General features: G+C 40.2%; 1 protein-coding gene across 1 annotated transcript; it reads right to left on the bottom strand.

Annotated features, from left to right (window-relative positions):
- Positions 1-266: 266 nt before the first annotated feature.
- LOC122341817 (C1q-related factor) lies at positions 267-17,773 on the bottom strand. The gene is made up of 2 exons (XM_043235460.1): positions 16,563-17,773; positions 267-1,928 (listed from the first exon to the last, which is right to left on the bottom strand). Exons 1-2 carry the CDS (start codon positions 17,172-17,174, stop codon positions 1,749-1,751), a joined length of 792 nt encoding a protein of 263 aa, XP_043091395.1. The 5' UTR covers positions 17,175-17,773; the 3' UTR covers positions 267-1,748.
- Positions 17,774-19,918: the final 2,145 nt, after the last annotated feature.

Genomic DNA, 19,918 nt, shown 5'->3' with positions numbered 1-19,918 from the left:
GGTGACAGGTACGAGATAAAAATAGAGAGACGGGAGGAAGAAAAAGCAGCGGATGGATAAGAAGCAGAGGCATAAACGCAAATCTTCCTTGCCTCCCTATTTATTCTGATGTAATTTGAAATGACTAAAGCGTGTATTAAATAGGCTATTATGTGAGGTATTAGATAAATTGGAAGATATATGCAAATGGTTTGTGTTTCCCAAAAACTGTTTTCTCGCATTGAACAAAAAAAATCATTACACCACAAACGACTCCAAAAATCCCATTTGTTATTTAAATTTATTCAACATTTCCAAAAGATAGAGTAGGACTGACAAACATAGCATAGATTTATTTAATTTACAGCTTTATTGTTTCTTTTATATCTTCTCTGTAGAGGCTTAGCTAAACGTGTCTGATGCAATCTCATTGGCTCTATATCACATCTTTGACCGGCTAAAGCATAGAACATTTCTCAAACCAGTAATGTGGCAAAGACGAAATATAGTTCATGCTCTGGTGTTGGTACACATACACACTAACACACTCTCACACTCACGTACACACTTACAAATTTTCTCACATTCGTTCGTCCCACCGAAATAAAATATTACCGTGTAAATATTGGCACTGCATGTTGTTGCATTTGTTAGCAGGAATGATTGAGTGACAAGTGAAGCCCCTCAACAGCACCTCAACTCATCCTCCAGCCCTCTTCAAAATCACTCGCTTTTTTAAGCAAACACTTCTGGTATCAGATTTTTGCCGCTTATAAATAATAATCACTACAAAGTAGCAATACTGTGGCTAGGTGGTTGTTATAATTTAAAACGCCACCGAATGTTAAAACTCTTTTCTGTTATGCTTTGATTTTAATTTTAAATTTAGCTTCAGAAAAATATCCTGTTTATGCGTCCATCACATGCTCTCCATTCATTCTACAGTAAGTTTACTGAAACTAAAACATACATAAGCATCCTTTAAGCCGTCCCGTTCATAAAAAAAAGAGTTTCCACTATTATAAGTCATCTGGTGTTTCTGGAGGGGCAGGAGGTGACAGAGGAGCGAGATTAGGGTTGAGTGCTAATTGACAGGGGAGGAAAGGAGTCGTAGGAGTAGCAGAGTATCAATTGTCTAAATTGAGTATCAAGTGCTCGTAAGGAATAACATTCATTCACAACGCTCATCAGCTACCGCAGTCCCAACAGAGTACAACACATACGAAAAGAATGCGGATGGAAACCAGTTACCAACAACAGCCAACAGGGGGTGCTCTGTCCAATGTAGAGGTAAGGAGGAATCGGACACGAGCGTTAGAATTATATGAATACATTAAGTTGTCATCAGATCCACATATCCTTCAAAAGCGACATACTTTTTTCCACAGGTTGTCAGGGATATTTTTAACATTAGATATCTGTGGGCAAAAGGAAAAGCACATGAGGGTGAGGTTAAAGATCTCTGCCAGTCACTCTTGGAGTCTTAAAACAAGAAAGACAAAAATGCCCTTTCAACACAGAAAGAGAAAAACGTCACTTTCTTATCACTTTATTTCCTTGTCTTTAATCGATCAATAAGGTGATTCGAAGAGAAGCTACTGAACCCTCGTTCCACTGAGTCTCTTTCTGTAAGAATGCGTGCTGAAGCGATGGAGAGATCCTGGTAAAATAAAGCGCTGGGATGTTAAATGCTCCTTCCTTCCTTCACTTCTACTTTCCTTTCACTATATTTCTTTCTTTCCGACTGCTTTTCCTCTGTGCTCACATATTCAGTCGGCGTAAAGAATGAAGCCAGAGAATGTGCTGTATTTGTTGTTGTTGCCCCCGTGGGCTTTGCCACCATCCAGTTTGATGTAGACTTCATCGCCAGCGTCTAGATGCAGAATCACACTGTTTGAGGCGTAGTCATAGTTCTGATCAGCATCTTGAGCGATTGCGCTGGCTCGCACCTACACGAGAAAGAGAGAGACAACGAACAAGGGGCATTAGCAATAGAAAACAATGTCTGTCTGACACAGTTGGCTAAGGTTTAGCAGTTAGCAAGCTCTGGAAGATGGTCGGCAGACGCTGCAACTACACCATCTACATCCCAAAACATCTTAAACTATTCAAAATGATTTATGTAAGCAACATCTTAGTTGATTGGATCATAAAAATGGCAAAGATGACAGATTTCACATGCCATACTGAATAGGTCCTGCTCCAGCCAAGCAACTGCCATTGAGATGTATTGGAATGCTAATGGATAGCTTTCTCCAGGTATTAAAGACAAATCATGCTATGAGAGTTTAAACTTAGTGACGATCTCCTATTCTGACTCTGATACTTAAAATCCGTAATGTCTCCGAAGGTTAAATCTCCCTCATTAAACAGGAAGTATCAGATATCCACCAACACATAAGACTCCGGGATGCATGAAAACACGCAAGCGTTGACACACATTCAGATTGGCTTCAAATTTATGACAACTGTTCTCGCTCACCTGAGCGGGCTGGGAAAAGATTGAGACACGGATGGATTTAATATGTGTGGATTTGTTCGAGTACCACACAACAGCGTTGGGGAAATTGCTGAGGATTTCTGTAATCTGTCTGGTGAATGAACGTTTGAGCTGGTGGTGAAGGCATGAATATGTACTGCCTGGATCTCACTCACAACAAGCTGTGAAATGTGAACGTGTTTTAAAAGCAATGAATATGACAGGCCAACTTTTTTTTTTTTTTTTCATTATCAGACAGAAAGTTCAGCTTCTGATAAGTGCTAATGTCTATGTTATTTATTACAGAAAAAGAGGGAAGGAAGGAAGTGTTTGTGTGGGAGTGTATTTGTGTGTCCTTGTGTTCTGGTTCTAGATGACCTCTGTTCCATCTAATTAAGAGTTCTGTTTGAAAGGTTTTTGCAGACTCGAGGGAGAGCTCCGTAGGCAGAGGGTGTTAGAGCAAACCCCGATACACTATTATAATCAACAGCAGTGTGTGTGGCGGAGTTGGAGTGTGTATGTGTGTCCCTCCCACACAATGTGGCTTGCACTCATTGGCAATACTGGGAAGAAATATACTGTGAAGGGAAGAGGGTTTCTCGAAGGGGAAGGGTCAGGAATGAATTCACTTTGCTTTTTTTTTGCGTACGTACAATGTACATACTCTGTGCAGCAAGTTGCATTTACACATTTTGATAAATCCTTTTTTTTTTGTACCTTGTATGAAAGGAAATTTTAACAGGCCACCCACAGTAGTTCATGTCATTCCAAACATGTACGACTTTCTTTATGCTGTGAAACACAAAAAAATACATTCTGAAGAACTGTGTTACCTTATACAGAGAAAGTCAATGGGTTTCAAAACAACAAAGGACCCAACTGACTGGGCCAAAAACACTGAGATGTTTTTGTGTTCCATACAAGAAAATAAAAGAATTTTCATTTTTTCATTTCAGCCTTTTTTTTTTTAAACCTTTTACACTTTTTATATATAAATTTCAGACACATTTTAAGATGTCACTGCATTTATGACACGTGAAAAAAATATGCATTCTACAAGGTAAATTAGTTGAAAACACATTTTATAACCAGTATTGCAAACATGCCTATAATGCATTGTATGACTGATGATGTGTATGTATGTATAGGTAGATTATTATATATAAGCCTGTGACCTAATATGTGCGTTTTCGACTAATATACCGTTCTGCTTATAAATAAATATATAAATAATCCTTTAATATATTAAAAATAAACAATTATGGGTTCATGCCAGAATTAGTTGCTGATTCAAAATATGTGAGTTTGGCAAGCAGTTTTTGAGATTTAAGTATTTCCCTGTTCAAGTGGAGGGGTTGGTCTTTTAGCATGCTTGAAATAGCTGTTAGGAGGCGTTGCAAATGCCGCTGAGAGAACTGACTTTCCTTAAAAAGGTACTTTGGTCAAAATCTATTGAAATCGGTTGCTTGAGTCATACTTGTGTGGAGCTATTTGTGTAGAATCTCTGCCTTTGAGAATCTGCCTTAGAAGGCCGCTGCTTATGTAGACGGTGAGCAGCGAGGCAGCTCTCTCGGTTTTGGATTGGAGATAGTATGTTTGTGTTGCTTGAGTAAATGGCTAGCTTTATTAGCCAGGCACATATCACCACCTGTCCCACAGAAATGTTGGCTGGTGTTTGCATGTGCGTGTTTAGCTGTCTAATTTCGTTCGTCCACACAAACACCCAGGAAAGATCCTGGCAGAGGGGATTCCCTGAGGTCAAGGCCATATGGATGTTTGGGCTGTGGTATGGTGGCTGTAGAGGGACACATGAGGTTGCGGTGCTGATGTGTAATGGGTAAAGGTGGAACGCTGGTTTGACCAGCTGCTGCTAAATACACTTTACTCAAGCTCAATCTGCAGATACTCTTCTCTGTGATTACACAGAAATGTATGAATATCCAGGTTTATTAAACATGGAATACTTCGGATTCTTATATTAAATTCTTAAAATATTTTAAAATGCTTTAAGCGCATTTATTTGGTAAATAGCCCAAAAAAGTAACAGCAAAAGGCAAACGTTTGTAAATTGGATTGATTCAATTTAGGCAAATTAGCTCTGAATTTCAAAGGTAGCCACTAAAATCTCTATAGGACCATATCAGTTTATGATTTTAGTGACAAAGCAAATTGTGGAGGAAAATGCAATAAAGAAACAAAGAGAGAGAGAATATTAAGATAGAAGCTATCTTGAAAAGAGCTGTCAATTCCATCAAATCGAATAATTCTGCTGTGTTTTCAGTTTTGTGCTGAGGCAGCTCTTGCCAGAATCATTCCTTATTGATCGGACGCATTGTTTACCGAATGTGCCAGTGTAAGAGTGCTGCGCTGCCTGAGTGACACTGCCCGAAATTCACCCTCCTCTTTTAGTGTCCACTTTATGAGCCAGAGAAAGAGCGATCTGGAGCTTTCCATCATCTAGAGAGCTGGACCAGTCCTCCTTAGGGATGCAGCGGGATCAGCAAACACAGCGGAGCCTTCTCATTAGTTTTCATTTTGGGCTGAATGGCAGTGAGTTTGTCAGCCTGAGACTGTAATGTGTTCTTTAATTATGATGGACAGAGCACAGAGGAAGAAGGAATGGAGAGAAATGTGACAAAAAAAGAGTGAGATTTGGCAGCTCTACAACCAGAAATCTTGGATGAAGTCTCTGGCACATCTGTATATTTACAGTGACTAGATTGGAATATTTGGACAGTGAAATCATGCTTGAAATATATGATTTCTTTTGCATTAGACTATGGTTTCTTATAAATGGGAGGTTGCAAGAGAACTGCAGGAGGTTTGTGAATTGGTGGAAAGTTAATAACTTTATTTGTAAGAAAATTTCAAACATTTCTGTGGACAGAAGTTGATAGAATTTCACCAGTATTTAATCAAAATAAAAGACTGAGAATTTGAAGTATTTGTGTGGGTGTGTATTTGTTTAAGGGTTTTCATACAAGATGAAATGTCATGTTGTTGTTAAAATCGCCACACAAGACAAAATAATTCATCAAACAATACATTTACTGAAAAAAATCAAATATTGTATCCATACCCGCCTTTCTGTCATTTAACCATTAACCATAAAAATGTAAAAGTGTTGAAATTATCTAAATATTTAATTAAATTTCTTCAAGTAGACCTTAGTTTGGCTGAAAGCCTGGGAAACCAACACAACATCAAACCAAATTACCAAATCTTTTGTTTTATACCTTTAAACAGCTTTTCGTTTGTTTGTTTTTTTTAGGTCATTCGTAAAAAGTATGCTTGTGCACCATTTCTTTAAAATGAATGCTAATAAATTCATACATTATCCAAACCCTTTCTGCAAACATTGTACATTCTGTGTGGTTAACATCCTTCCTTTAAGCAAAGGAACCTTTTCTCATCTATTTGAGTCTCTCTTGTCATATGTCATGTTCTCTTTTATAAATCTCTTGCCCTGCTTGTCTTCCATCCAATTTGTTTTCTGCATCATTTTAGGACGTTCAGTTCTCTGTCTCTCTTTCCTTTCTTCTCTTTCTAATTTCTGTTTCCATCTATGTCCATATCTCAAGGTCTGAGAGGCCGAGAGCAGATGATCAATAGCTCAGGTAAGAAGAGCAGACAACCGGTGATGTAGATGAGAATGGCTTGAGAGAGACAGAGAGACCCTGACCTTGTGACCATCTGTCCACCATCTTCACTGTCCCACCTCAACGCCTAGTAAATGTGCCTTTTATATTTGTAAAAAATACTTTCTGTACATTTGACCTCTCATTGACTGATTACTTCAAAATTTTTAAAGGCACTATAAATTCTCCACGAGTTACTTCTCTGCCATCATCTATACTTTCCAAATATTACATTATTCCTTACGTTTGTCTGCCACCCTGAAGCCTAAAGTTTCTTCTCACCAACAACCTCAAATCAAATTCAAATCAAAATGACGCAATGAAACATTTTGTAAAGACACTACAAAATTCCTGTTGCCGTTTCTTTGTAATTGTTTGTAAAATTTGCTATCAATTTCTGAGTCTCTGTGCCATTTTTAGTTACCTAATGAAATAATGTTTGCCATGGATGGCACATTCAATTCAATAAATCCTTGTCGTCGCATAAAGGCTCTGCCGGTCAAAATGAAAGAGGACTTGCCCATCACTCAACCCCGATGACTCTGTGTCGCTCAGTCTCTCTTTTTATTCTCTATCTTTTTTCAATTCATTGTTTACCTTCTTGATTAAATCTGGTGAGTCTAATATCGATGTGCAAACAAAGTCTGCTATTCTGAATCCATGGTGACAATCGTCCGGTGCATATTAATATCAAATAATCCGCCTTTAGCACACACAGCCTGCACAGCGGCCTTATTAAAGGGTGAGCTCTTAGTGCCCGGGGAGTGCGTGGGATTTGTTGGAGGGGATTTCGATGAAACACGTTTTAATCTTTTTTTTTTTAATATTAGCCTCCTTTGGGAGGCCGGACTTCCGCTGTTGGCTGCGATTGGATATCATTTCAGGGTAATTAAAAAGCAATTGAACTGCAGCCGAAATCTACGCTTAACTCTTATGAAGACAGGAACTGTGTTCTGATTGACAATACTATAAAAATGATTTCATTGGTAAAGCCACTGTGACTATAAATGATATCTAAAGCAATGAGGAGACACCACAAGGCATTTCAAACTTTGTGTAAATAGAAATCAAATAGAAAGATGTGTGTATCAATTGCCTCTTAGAGGTTCACGATAAATCTTTTCTTTATGATGCCCCCGGAGCATCTCTGTTAGCAGAGTCCCAAACAAAATCATTAACAAAGACAGTCATTGCAGTAAACATTGAGATTTAAAGGAATATTCAGGGTTCTTTCGGTCGATTTTATACGAAAAATAATTATAATCCTAACTTAGTTGTAAAAACAAACAAAAATTGTGTTTATTTACGTGTATTAAAACGGTTGTGCATTTGACCCATAGACTTTCTTTGCATTATGTTTTCTTTCAAACTCAATTTTGAATTGAAATAATACAGTATTGTATTGAATCAATAGCAAATGCTTATAGTGTATTTAACCCAGAATGTTGCTTTAAACAGTGAGTGAAATAGCTGGAAGCCAGGTCTATGGGGAACAAATAAAAAAGGGAGGCGGTATAGTCGGGGAAAGTCAAAGAATGTAAGTCCAAAGACATTGCAGGGCTTTAGGGCTGGGTTAAGGGGACAGATAGTCTGCATTCAGCATTTCAAACAGAGGAAACCAGCGGCCGTACTTTGACACACATCTGTTTATCCCTGTTTCAGAAAACAGTTGGTGTGTGCCGAGAGAACATACATTACATGTTTTTATAGACTTCATCATGGAATGCCTTTTTGACTTTGAAAGCGTACTCTCTGTACAATTTATGAGATGGACCACAGATCCAAAGGCCTATACATAGCACATTGTCAGGCATAATTCTATTTACTCAAATTTAAGCATGCGTAGATTCGGGATAAGACATCTACTTACCCAAGTAAAGAAACCACTGAATAATCTTCAGTGTTGCTTTTTTATGCGTACAGTCATAATTAAGATGTTTACTTCTCTGCACACCAAGGCTGCATTTATATGATAGAAAATAAAGTGAAATATATATTATATATATAAAAATGTTTTCTATTTTTATATATTTTAAAATGTAATTTATTCCTGTGATTATAAAAACTAAATTTTAAGCATATTATCACTACAATCTTCAGATAATGTTTCAGATATCATTCTAATTTGGTTATTTGCTGATCAGTGGTTATTAATCACTATTATCACTCTTTTCATTATCAATGCTGAAAACAGTTTTTGCTGCTTAATGTTTTAATGAAAAATGTGCTACTGTTTTTTCTCCAGGATTCTCTGATGAAAAGAAGTATAAAAAAACGGCATTAGGAATATAATATAGCAATGTAATAATGTAATAACACCAGTATTTGCAATGGTCACTAAACATTTACACTTTTTAAAATTTATCAAACTCTAGTTTATTGTTTGGAAGGTTTGTTTCAGAACATCTGATCAGTTTTAAAATCTGGCTTAAAATTTGCTTTATTAAAGCCAAAAATACACAAAACTACACCATAGTAAACCAAAACTTATGCCTTATCCATGGCTCAATTTCTTAATACAGTCAATGGAGAGATTAAGCGTGCTGCGGCTGAAACGCAGTAGTAGCCAGTGGATATTCTTACAGATGTCAGCAGCGTCTCCCTGCCAGAGACTGATCTGTCTCGCAACGATATTTCATCTATGAAAAGCAACCTAATCCTAAAGGACACATCCTGCTGTCTCCATGTCCCCCTGTTTCCTTCTCTCTTTCTTTTTTTTTTTTTTTTTACACTGTGACTGACACCAGTTGACTTCTCGTACCGCATTACAGACTCTTAGTCAGTTAGCCGTAGTGTGGTTCAATTGAGGCATGCGCCTGTCTCTAATTATACTTAAAAGGTGGACTGTGAGCTGCATCTCTGATCGAGGCTTAGTGGAGCACTTCATGCAGCGCTTGGAGAAAAATCCCCTCGCGAATGAGAGCAAGCCAGATGTTCGCTGCTTGTGTGAAATTCCTGAGGACATTAGAGACATCCATGTGCTCCTTTTTCACTTGGGTTTATTAGCAAAGCAAACCTGATTAAGGGCAAGATAAGTAGTGGAGAACAAAAGTGAAGGTGCCACGCTTTCATTTCCATCTGTCGCACCACCATGCAGAGAAAGCCGGAGAGATTAATCTACCCAGCTGCTCTTTGTCTTGTCAGCGATCTCCGGGAATACTTAAATAACACTGATATAATGTTTAAACAATGATTAAAACTGTTTGAGAGGAAAGGGGCAGTGGTGTTTGCATTGAGAATGAGCGATGAACAGCGCTGAAAGAGAAATGTTTTTATGAAACTTCTGAAGTTCTCCTAATGAAGATATTACTCAGAAGGAGTTTAAATAATAATGTCGTCTGCTGATGGCCATGATAGACGAGGGCCAGCTGGCTAGAGAAGAAGATGCCAGCAGCCATCAGCTAATGCCAGAGCAGCTTTCCATCAGTTACTCACACTTGTGCATCTAAAAGACATCTAAACAGGCTGATTCATACACAGTTTAAAAAGATGAAGTCGAGGAAGACAGTTCGCAAAATAACCCCCGCAAAAGAAATTCTGGAGGGGAAATTAAAAAAAAGGTTTTTAGAATTAGAAAAGTCTTAGAAAAGTCATTTGATAGTCATATATTCTAATAATGGTTTACAAAACAGCCAGGTAGTTTACAGCATGCAATTACCCAATTCATTACTCCAATTGGAGTTTACATTTCTGCAGTTTACATGACAGTGTTTCTGTCATATCAGCCCACAGACACACACACACACACACACACACACACACACACACACAACTGTAGCTTACCGAAATATTCTCTGGTTTGAATCTTTCTGAAGTTTACTTAAAAAGTGCTATACCAATAAAATTTGAATTCATATAAAATTTAAATAAAATGCACAATATATGGATGAAAAAAGTTGATTAAAAGAATGAAAACAATTACTACTTTTACCGCAATATAATTATGCCGTTATACATAAAAATATATACAGCATTTCTGCCTTTCTATTTTTGGATTTTGCCTTTATATCCACCTAATTTTTCAGAATATGTGAGGTTTCTGGTTCATGAGAAGAACAGCAAAGTGCAGTAAACAGTAAAACTGTTTGCATTACAAACCACCATGTTCATAATTAAGATAATGCATTAAGATAATATGGCAAGACACACCAGTTTGCAATATTAAGCTGCAAAATGAACTGTTTTGCACAGCTAAAAATAGCTGGAAGGGGATGAGACCAGAAATCAGACACACAAAATTTACAAAAAATAATAAGGATACCTGCATTTGTTTGCATTTACATTATATTTGAGTGTCCTTCAAAAGTTCCTAACTTTAGTTTATAACAATTGTTCAAGAAGTTTTTAAAAAGCTTGATACGTCACATACCAAGAAAGTGACAAACTGATGCAAGCAATGTTACTGACAAACAGATGTCTTTTAATTGGTTTGTTTAAAAGGACTGTCAGTCAAGCTCAATTTAAACTAATGACCTCACATCGACAAGAAATATTCCACCAAAGGGAAACGTGGTTCACCGTGAAGCTGAACTTTTAGTTTCGCTCGTGGTGTGCACACAACGCCCTGACCTCTGCGCCAAGCCCCTCTGAAATCTTTGAGGAGTGCAGCTGCATAATGAAACATCCCGCTGCATTATAACGCATTATGGTGTGATAGAGTAGCCTCACCTCCTCTCAGCACCATAATGAGGATAGTGCAGTAATTCTAGTCTTGGGGGAGACTGAAGGAAAAGGGGAGAAAGATGAGGAGAGGGAGCGAGGGAGAAACGCATGCTTTTTGCTGTAGCATACATTTTTCATGAATTGCCCTATTCATCATTTGGCGCCGGGCGGATAGTTGTTATCTTACAGTAGCTGTTGTTTATTTTCCGAGGTGATCGAGGTGTTAAACACGCACGTACACGCGCTGACTAATTCGACCGAGTAAGTGGGCTGAGCGAGGGAGTCGCAGTGGACCTATGTAGGTTTGTAGCGTCTGAGTGGAAGTAAGTGGAAGGAGTCATTAAAAACATCATTGAAGCATCAAGATGTTTTCAGAAGGACTTCGCCAAGGGGCAAGTTGTTATTCCCCAAGAGAGCATGAACGAGCATGTGTGTGTGTGTGTGTTTGCATGCATCTATGTGCGTAGAACACGTGAAAACATGACTGGGGTATCAGTGCGAGTGTTGATTTCTGCTCATTAAAAGAAGAAGAGGGTCTCCTCCTGAGTCACCAGCCAGGCCACAGTCATTCAAACAGTGAGGCGGCAGCTATTTTAGTGCACGTATTCGCCATACCCGCTCACAACAGTACTGCTGAAGTCTCTCCGGGCTGGATATTTGACTGATAGAGCTGAGGTGCAGGAGGACTGCGCTTTAAGAGTATAGTTCCTCGCCTATAAATAAATGATGGATTCCTTCGCAGCTCTTGCTCCGTTACACCCAGACACATCTGACATGTGTGGCATTTCTTCGCAGCACAGGCAAATCCAGTGCTAATAACCCTACAGCACCCAATTATACTGGTTTTAATGTTCTGCTCCACTGGGTGGCAAATTTAGTGTCCAATTAGACATCGCATCGGGGGCAAAGGCCCCGGCCCCAGCGCCTCAACAGCTGATTAGATGAGTGGAGAGCGGGAAGAGTGCGTTTGACTGAAACACAAGCACACCCTCCAACTTGACGCAAATTAACAAGCTGTTATTGAAGAGGACTGCTTATTGGACTTGTTAAAAGATGCTGCAGACTTTTTCTGATTATTTTAAGGATAATAAGTTTGTTTCATGACTAAAAAGACGAGCGAAAGACCTGGTGTACTTCAACCGAAAAGATTATTGCATAAGCCATACTGTATGTTCTTTTTTCCTGTTTCCTGCAAAAATAGCATTGATCCTGGGGTTGTTTTTTTCGCTCCAGCAGCATGTTACTTGTCTCTCTCTTCATCCAAATACCACTGAACTACACTTGCATTTATGCGCGCTGTGTAATTAAACATGAGTAATTTGTTTGACTCTAATAATTGAACACTGAACTCTGTAATTAAAAACATGTTTTTTTCTGTTCCAGATGGTGAAGCGTTCTGCATTTCCACACACAAACAGTGTTACACATACTGTATATGTATTGCTTCTTGTCATGTTAACTAGCACATTTTATGCATGCAATTGCATAGCGGCATACACTGCTCCCAAACATATCCTAAGGAAGGAGTGAGCAAATAAGGAAAATGGAGTGTCATGCTAGGATTAACAGAAAATTTATGTAAAAATTACAATTCTGTCATAATTTACACAACTACGTTGATCCAACCCTCTATGACTCCTTTCTGCTATGAAACTGCTAAAGAACATATTTTAATTAAGTTTCACTTTATTCCATTTACTTTCATTGAACAAAAAAATTTGTTAATGCGTGCAAAGCAACAGAAATGTTACCAGTTTAACATTTTCTTTTACCCCTTTTAAGTCATTGGAAAACTTCATGGAAAAAAAAACTGAAATCCAATACTTTATGAACTGTAAACCAGACAGGTGAATCTTCAGATAACTGTGCTCGACCATCTGAGCATGCGTGAGTGTGTGAGCTCGTGCGAGTGTGGTCTGAGATAGCAAGATTATCCCGAAGGAGCCTCTTGAGAAACACAAAGAGTGCCTGGATGCATTTGCTTATAATGAAGTCAGAATGGGTTTGGGTGGATTAATGACAATATCAACAGAAGGAACACGAGGACAGGTGCCAGCGCAATCTGGATGCGGTTCAAAGTTTTTAATTACGATTAAAAAGACTCTCTGGCACACAACAAACGCCTTTTCTTTTCCCAGCCTTTCATTCTTTCTCACTCCTTTATCACATTTGAAGTGGAATTCCTTGTAAAGCCGGTGGAGTTTCAAAAGGAACGCACAGGCATCTGTACATGTCCATCTGGCAAAAATGGGATTTTTTCGGAGAAAAATTTGGCAAATTAAGAAAAGAAAGCTGAGATGGCGAGGAATAAACAGAAGAAGCTTGGACAGAAAAGTGGAAATGGATGAAAAGGAATGCATCCGCTGTGTGTAAAGCTAAAATCCATTAAGCGTACGCAACGTGGTAGTAAACAGAGCGCTAATATTTTCCCACACAGACTGCAGTCTCACCAGAACAAAAATATTATTTAGTGTTCTTCCTCATTCTCGCACGTAGACGTCCTGCATACCAGCTGTGTGGGTTTGTATGGCGGTACGGTCAGTGGCCGCTTGAAGAATAGAGCAAGTCCACAGGGAAGCAGCAGACTAGCTAAAAGTCTGTTAGCACTCCATCACTGCCATTGAGAAACACGGTACTGCCTTCACACCGCATTCTGAGAGTAAGAGGGTTGCAACAAAGTTAAATAGTAAAAGTTTCTTTTAAACTGTTAGGGAACGACGCAAGACTCTCTGAATACGGCACATCCAACAGCGGCCCGCCCGAGGTCCTGTATGCCCACTCTCTCTCTCAAACACACACGCTGCTGCAATTCCTCTGATCTGGAATAGCGGTTTAATTAGTGAGGCGGTAACCACTTTATAAAGATTAGCTTGCTCTCGGGAGGAAGGCTCGTCGCCCATGTCTGCCTAAAGTGTCTGCGAGGAGGGTCTCTAGAGATCAGGACCCATTGTGTTCAACAGACGGTGCTTTACGACAACATATGCTCACCCTCCCCAATGCTCTTCCTTCACACACTCCATAAATGCTGTACTGTGCTCCCAGCAGTTTTTGCCTGCTCTTGCCTTTGCCATTAGTGTACTTCTTTTATGGTTTTGCTTAGGCAATCTAGTTAGGGCACGGGAAAAACAAAGAAACAGCACTTGAGAAGATTGCAAGTTAGCAGGCAAACTTTTTAAGCTGTACAACAGAGAAGTTCACACAGGTATACGGCCTCAACCTCCTGCTGCGAATGTGTTTCTCTGAGGTCGCTTGCTAGGTCTGGGTTCAGATTAAAGCATACTTAATCAAAATCAAAGATGCGTTTGTGACAGAAGCAAGTGTTCATCTCAATTAAGAGGACGTGATTTGCCCACATTGTCAATGCACAAAGGGACCAGACAAGTTAAATTAATATGGCAACTAGAGTATAAAAGACAGGCAGTTCTTACAAGGACTCTGTCTCAGCAAGCTGCTTGGTTTGATCTAATGAAGAACATGATTAACTTTAAATAAGGTTTAGAAAAAAAGACAGAGATGGAGGGGGTGGTGAGGCACATATGAACGGAGAAAGAGGGAGATAGAGTTTAAAGACATGTTGAAGACGGAAAAAAAAATATTTCAATTTCAGATATTGCAGTGACTGTTGGGTTCCTTTTATTATCTCTTTCATTTTTCCGCTTACCCTCTGGGCAACGTCTGGCGGTCCTTCTGTTGTGACAATTTCTTTATGGGAGTTGAACTATTTCCTTTAACAGAGGCTGCTGGATGATCGCGGCGGCAGTCGGATAACCCTTGGTAATTGTATTTATCTGACTGAAATATCGGCCGCCTCGCGAAAGCTCCGGTTGCTGCGGCAACGCCGCGTCCCGCGCGCGCTGACCTCCGGGCCAAGGAAAGACTAAAAACACTCGCGCCCTCCAGGTGCTGCTCTCCTCACCCCGTTTTCAACTCCAGGTGCAAATCCAGTTAAATTGTTAAAAATACATGTTCACAAACATACTTTTATGGGTCGCTTTGTCGGTGTTATCGAGGGAAAATGGAGACATGTAAGTTATTTCTGTTAATTGGACTACTTGAGCCTACAAAGAGCTTAAACTGCATTAAAAGTTAAAAATCGCACACCGTACCTGAAGAATGTTTAATAGATGTGTATGCATTAAATGATTGATTTTTGTAGGCTATTAATAAAACATTCAAACTGTAACTCTAAACGAAGCACTAAACGAAGCGCACAATCAAAATTTAAAGACATATCAGAGTAGATAAAGCTTAGATTAGTCAAAATAAATAAAATATTCAAAAAAACAAACTTAATTATTTAAAAATGATGAAAACCTTGATATGTTGCTATATATATATACGTCGTTTATTAAAGATTCTTTCAATGTCTGACAGGACATAAGTTTATTTTAAAACACATTTGATTGCATGATAATGTTATTTCTGATTCGTTAGATCCTGAAGAGACTCTAAAGTCTACTGTCTAATTCTATTCCATCTGTCACAGCTCCCCCGTTGCGCGTGAGGCAGAAACTCAGTGGATGACGCTGCACGTGCGCTTTTTCTCCCACCTGAGAGTTAGTCTCGCGTGCCAAAACCACTTTAACACAGCAATATTAATATATAACGGTTTCCAAATAAATACTGAATCAGGAATTACAACCGTGGCAACGGACCCTAATCGTAAGCGCATCAGATCGCTAAACATTGCACATTTCACTTCTGTCCGTTTCCGTCTGCACTGACGCCAATTAATCTAGTGCACAACCGCACATTTTCTCGTTGAAAAGAGGGGGGAAAAAACGACTCTGAAAAGAGGGAGATGCGAGCGTGAAAATGCATTGAAGGCACAGATATAAAGAAGAAGGGGAAGAAAGTAAAAAAAGCGTGCACAGTAAATTGTCGTTTCCTGAAAGCATGCTGAGATAATAAGGCGTGTTTGTGGCTGTAGCTTGTCTTCATGGCACTGTGATTACAAGTTCGTGAAGTTGCACGATTTCGCATGCGCTGCCGATTTCTGTCAGATTGTGGCATTTTCTTTCGCGCCCTCTAATTAAGGAGCCTTACGTCAACTGATCCGAGCTTTGTGGGCAAAATAGCCGCAACTGCGGTTGAACATTTACTTTAAAACAATAAACGAGTATGGCTTAGAGTAAACAAAAGAATTACCGGCTCGTATTGTATTTTGTTCCTTTAATAGCCTATCTGTAACGATAATCGTCCTGATAAAATATGTGATCCCAAGATGAAAAAAAAAACAAAAAGAAATCCTTTCATCCGCTTTAAAACATACTGACACTTCATAAAAAAGTTTGGACCGGCAAACTTTTAAGCGTCCCATGCAAAGACGATTGCATAAAAGAGGTAGAGGCAGATTCTCTGTCCTCTGTTAACGGGGACACGCGCGCAATGTCAGCACGCATTAAGCGCATTCAGCGCGTGTCTTCTCGCCGGGTTTGTGGCGCCGCAGCTGTGCGAACTTCACCCGCGTGCTCTGGGGGGACGAGGAACTCAGAGCAGATGTTACTGCGTCTCCCACCAGTTTCACACCAAACAAAAAAAGCAGAGGAGAGAGCGAAACGACAGTCTCGTTTGTCCTCTGTGGGGTCATTATTAACAGCTTAATTAATTTTAGATCCGCTCTGTGAATACCGGCGCCTAACACGAGATGAATAAATGCGCTTCGCAGATACGCCACACGATTTCACGATCGGGAAAATATACATATATGTAAACGAAAACAATGAAAACAGTAACATTGGGGGAAAAGATTAACTTATGTGGGCCTATATACATGCATATGCACGGAGAGATGTGGCACTCACCTGTCCGTTCTTGCAGAGGTCAGCCCACATGCTGGTTCCGTCACCTCCTCTCATCAGGACGTGGTAGATGAAGAAATACGTGCCCGGCACGCTGCAGATGAACTTGCCCGAAGTGCCATCATAGTTGTTGCCGAGGTTGGTGACCACGTCGTCGAACTTGAGGATCTCATAGCCCTCGTGTGGGTTCTTCAGTCCTGCGTAGAAAGCCACCCGTGGGTGCGTGTTGTATGTAACCGTGCTGATAGCTCCATCATTGCCCAGACTCAGAACCCCGCTTCGGCCCCTGTCCCCCCGGTCCCCCGGGGGCCCCATCGGACCCGGGGGCCCTGGCTCCCCTGGTGGCCCCGGAGGTCCGGGTTTGCCTGGCCGACCCGGCTTCCCCTGTGGCCCCTGGAGGAGCGTGGAGGGTGGAGGCATGTTGCTGTGGTCGGCCAGAGCCTCGGCCTCGGCCTGCACAGAAGAGCCGGTGCTGGCGATGCCCGTGCTGGTGCCCTTGTTCTGGTACGGGTCGCACACCATTCGACAGGTGCCCAGCATCTCGTAGTGGCTGTTGTCATTGCTCACGGAGCTGACCAGCACGGGGATGAGCACCACCAGCACCAGCACCAGCATGACCCCTACGGCGGCCGCCACCAGGGTCTTCCTGCCCAGGCTGAGGCGCGGGAGTGGCTGGGCAGCCAGCGTGGGTCTGCCGGGAGCCGAAATGGTGACTGCTGGAGAAGAGGAGACCGCAGAAAGAGAGACAGACAGAGGGGTGCAGGGGGGTCCCGGGGGAAAGGCGCCAAGCCCTAGGATCCCAAGCGTGTGGAGGAGCGTGTGAGGGTAAAAGAGACCCACATGCACACGCTCGCACACGCTTGCCCGGCTCCGTGCACGCCCGGCTTGCTAAGCTGGCTCACTGGATCCAGCGGGCTGGCAGGAAGGCGCTTTCACACAGATCCCACATCCGCTCGGTCTCACTCGCACGCATATGCACTCACACACACGCACGCGCATGCATGAGAAAACGCGCTCACACGCTCTCCCTAAAAGTCGATCCCATTGTCTGGTGGACAGAGTTGCACTCGGTAATGAAGAGAATGAGGGATGGCAGAGGCAGCAAAGAGGAAGAGAGGATGAAGTGAGCGAGTGTGCGCATGGGAGTGAAGGACAGCGCAAGGGAGAGAGACAGAAAGAGAGAGAGAGAGAGAGAGAAGCAGATATAAAGGAGAGACAGGGTATGTTTGCAGAGGCGTTTTCTCAGTCTGAGGGTTTTATACTGAGTAACCCCCTCCCCTCCAACACACACACCCCACCCACACCCCACACACACACACACACACTCCTCTCCTCTCCCTCTTTGTGTCACAGCGATACAGCCAGGGGAAAGGAAGAAAAGTAACCAAGAGGAGAGGAGGGGACGGCAAAGGGTAATGTAAAAGGGTACAAAGAATACAGTAGGAATGATAAAATCTCATGACATAAAAAGCGCACAGTAAACATTAAGATTTGATGTCTGACACAGACTAGATTATTGAAGTATCATTTCAAAGGGAAAAATCAATTTTTTAATAAACATTCTTAAAATATAGTTTCTTTGCTGACATCTCAACCTCCATCAAAAGGTTCTTAATAGTGTAAAAATGGCCAACCTCACAGGAAAATGTAACTATTTTACTAGCTGGCAATGTGGTGATGGTCCACCCCTAAACATAACCACCACTGAGGCAAAATAAGACTACAAATAAACACATTCTTAGAAATTAGCCACCAATGAGGAAACATGAAAAATAGTTATGAATTGTCAAGAGGTTGTCCCGGAAAAAGATCGTGCTATTCCTGATTGTGTGTAGCACCTGCTGCTCTGCAAATCCTAATGATCCCTGTGCTAGAAACTAGCAGTTTGTGCAAAAACATTTCAGCATGGAACCTGTCACATTTATATTTTGGGGGGAAGAAAATAAACAAAAACTACAACAATAATAGTAATAAATAATAAATTGTGATCTCTTTGAGAAAAACACATTGTTATCAATGTTATTATCATGACCCCTATATATATACATATATATGTACATATATACATATATATATATATATATATATATATATATATATATATATATATATATATATATATATATATATATATATATATATATATATATATATATATATATATATATATATATATATATATATATATATATATAGGATAATCAGGATTTAAAAAAACACATGTATGCAAAACACAAAAAGTATACTGATATTGAGCTTTGGTCCTGCAAGATTATTATAGATAGTATTATGATAAGATCATTTAAGCAGCTAATTGACTTCTATTCCTCTCTGTACGTGTCTTTGACTTTGAGTGTGTGTCATATAGCGTCTTATTGTATTTCACTTACTTTTTTCCCTGGCTGCCAATAAAGTTCCCTCCCCCTCCTCCTGCTCAGAAATGGTTTGTTATTGGCCTGTTGCGTTTTTGAGCATGGTGTCCATTGATCTGATACCTTGATTGAATTAAGGGTCCTGTGTGAAAAAAATAAATAAATCCATCTCTATGGCTCATACTAGACAGCTGACATTTCTACCCAAAGCTGGTCGCTGGCGGAGGAGCTCCAGGATTCTGGACATGTCATATGATCTTAAATTACAGCAGGGGTGTGATGTGACTAAGGATGAGGTTGTGTTAAGGTTTCCAAGTGTTCAGCAGTGAGAAATACGAAAGTGAAATCTGCGTAACACTGACTACTTCGCTACTTAGTCAGAAATGAAAGAAAAAGACTCTTTCAGGCTATGACAGTAAACCATCAAGGAAGGAGAGAAATAAAGGAGTAATGAAAGATAGAGATGCCAATAGATTAAGAGAACAACTGAAAGGCAAGAAAGGGAGACAGTGATGATCCTGAGTGCTCACTGGTCTAAGCACTGGGGTAATATATGACCTGATGATGTTTTCATTGCCATTGATGGGTTCAGTAAAAGAAGTTTGATTGAAACGAGGAAGGCATGGTGACATTTATTGGTAGGAGACTGCAAGAGTGCACACTGCTGTTTGACACAGTGATCTAATTATCTTTTTCAGGAATTCATTGGACACACATGCCTGTGTGTTCACATTCCTCTGGTAACTCAATTTGTGAAAACCCTTTTTTAACCCTAAATGCAGCGTGTTTAAAAGAAGATATATTGATATAAAAATACTTTCTTCTAAACCAGCCTAAAAATAAACTATGAGTAAAATCAATCCTTGTATCATTAGTTAATTAGTTTTTTTTTTAAATATAAAGCCACAAAACAAGATGGGTTTTTTTGGTCACAATGGGGTTTTTTTGTGGTTGTTGTTTTTTGCATTCATATTAAAAACAAAAGAA

Source organism: Puntigrus tetrazona, chromosome 3 (genome assembly GCF_018831695.1).
Source record: "Puntigrus tetrazona isolate hp1 chromosome 3, ASM1883169v1, whole genome shotgun sequence".
Taxonomy (NCBI): domain Eukaryota; kingdom Metazoa; phylum Chordata; class Actinopteri; order Cypriniformes; family Cyprinidae; genus Puntigrus; species Puntigrus tetrazona.
Note: the sequence above shows the minus strand (reverse complement) of the source record. Positions and strands in the feature narration are given on the sequence as shown.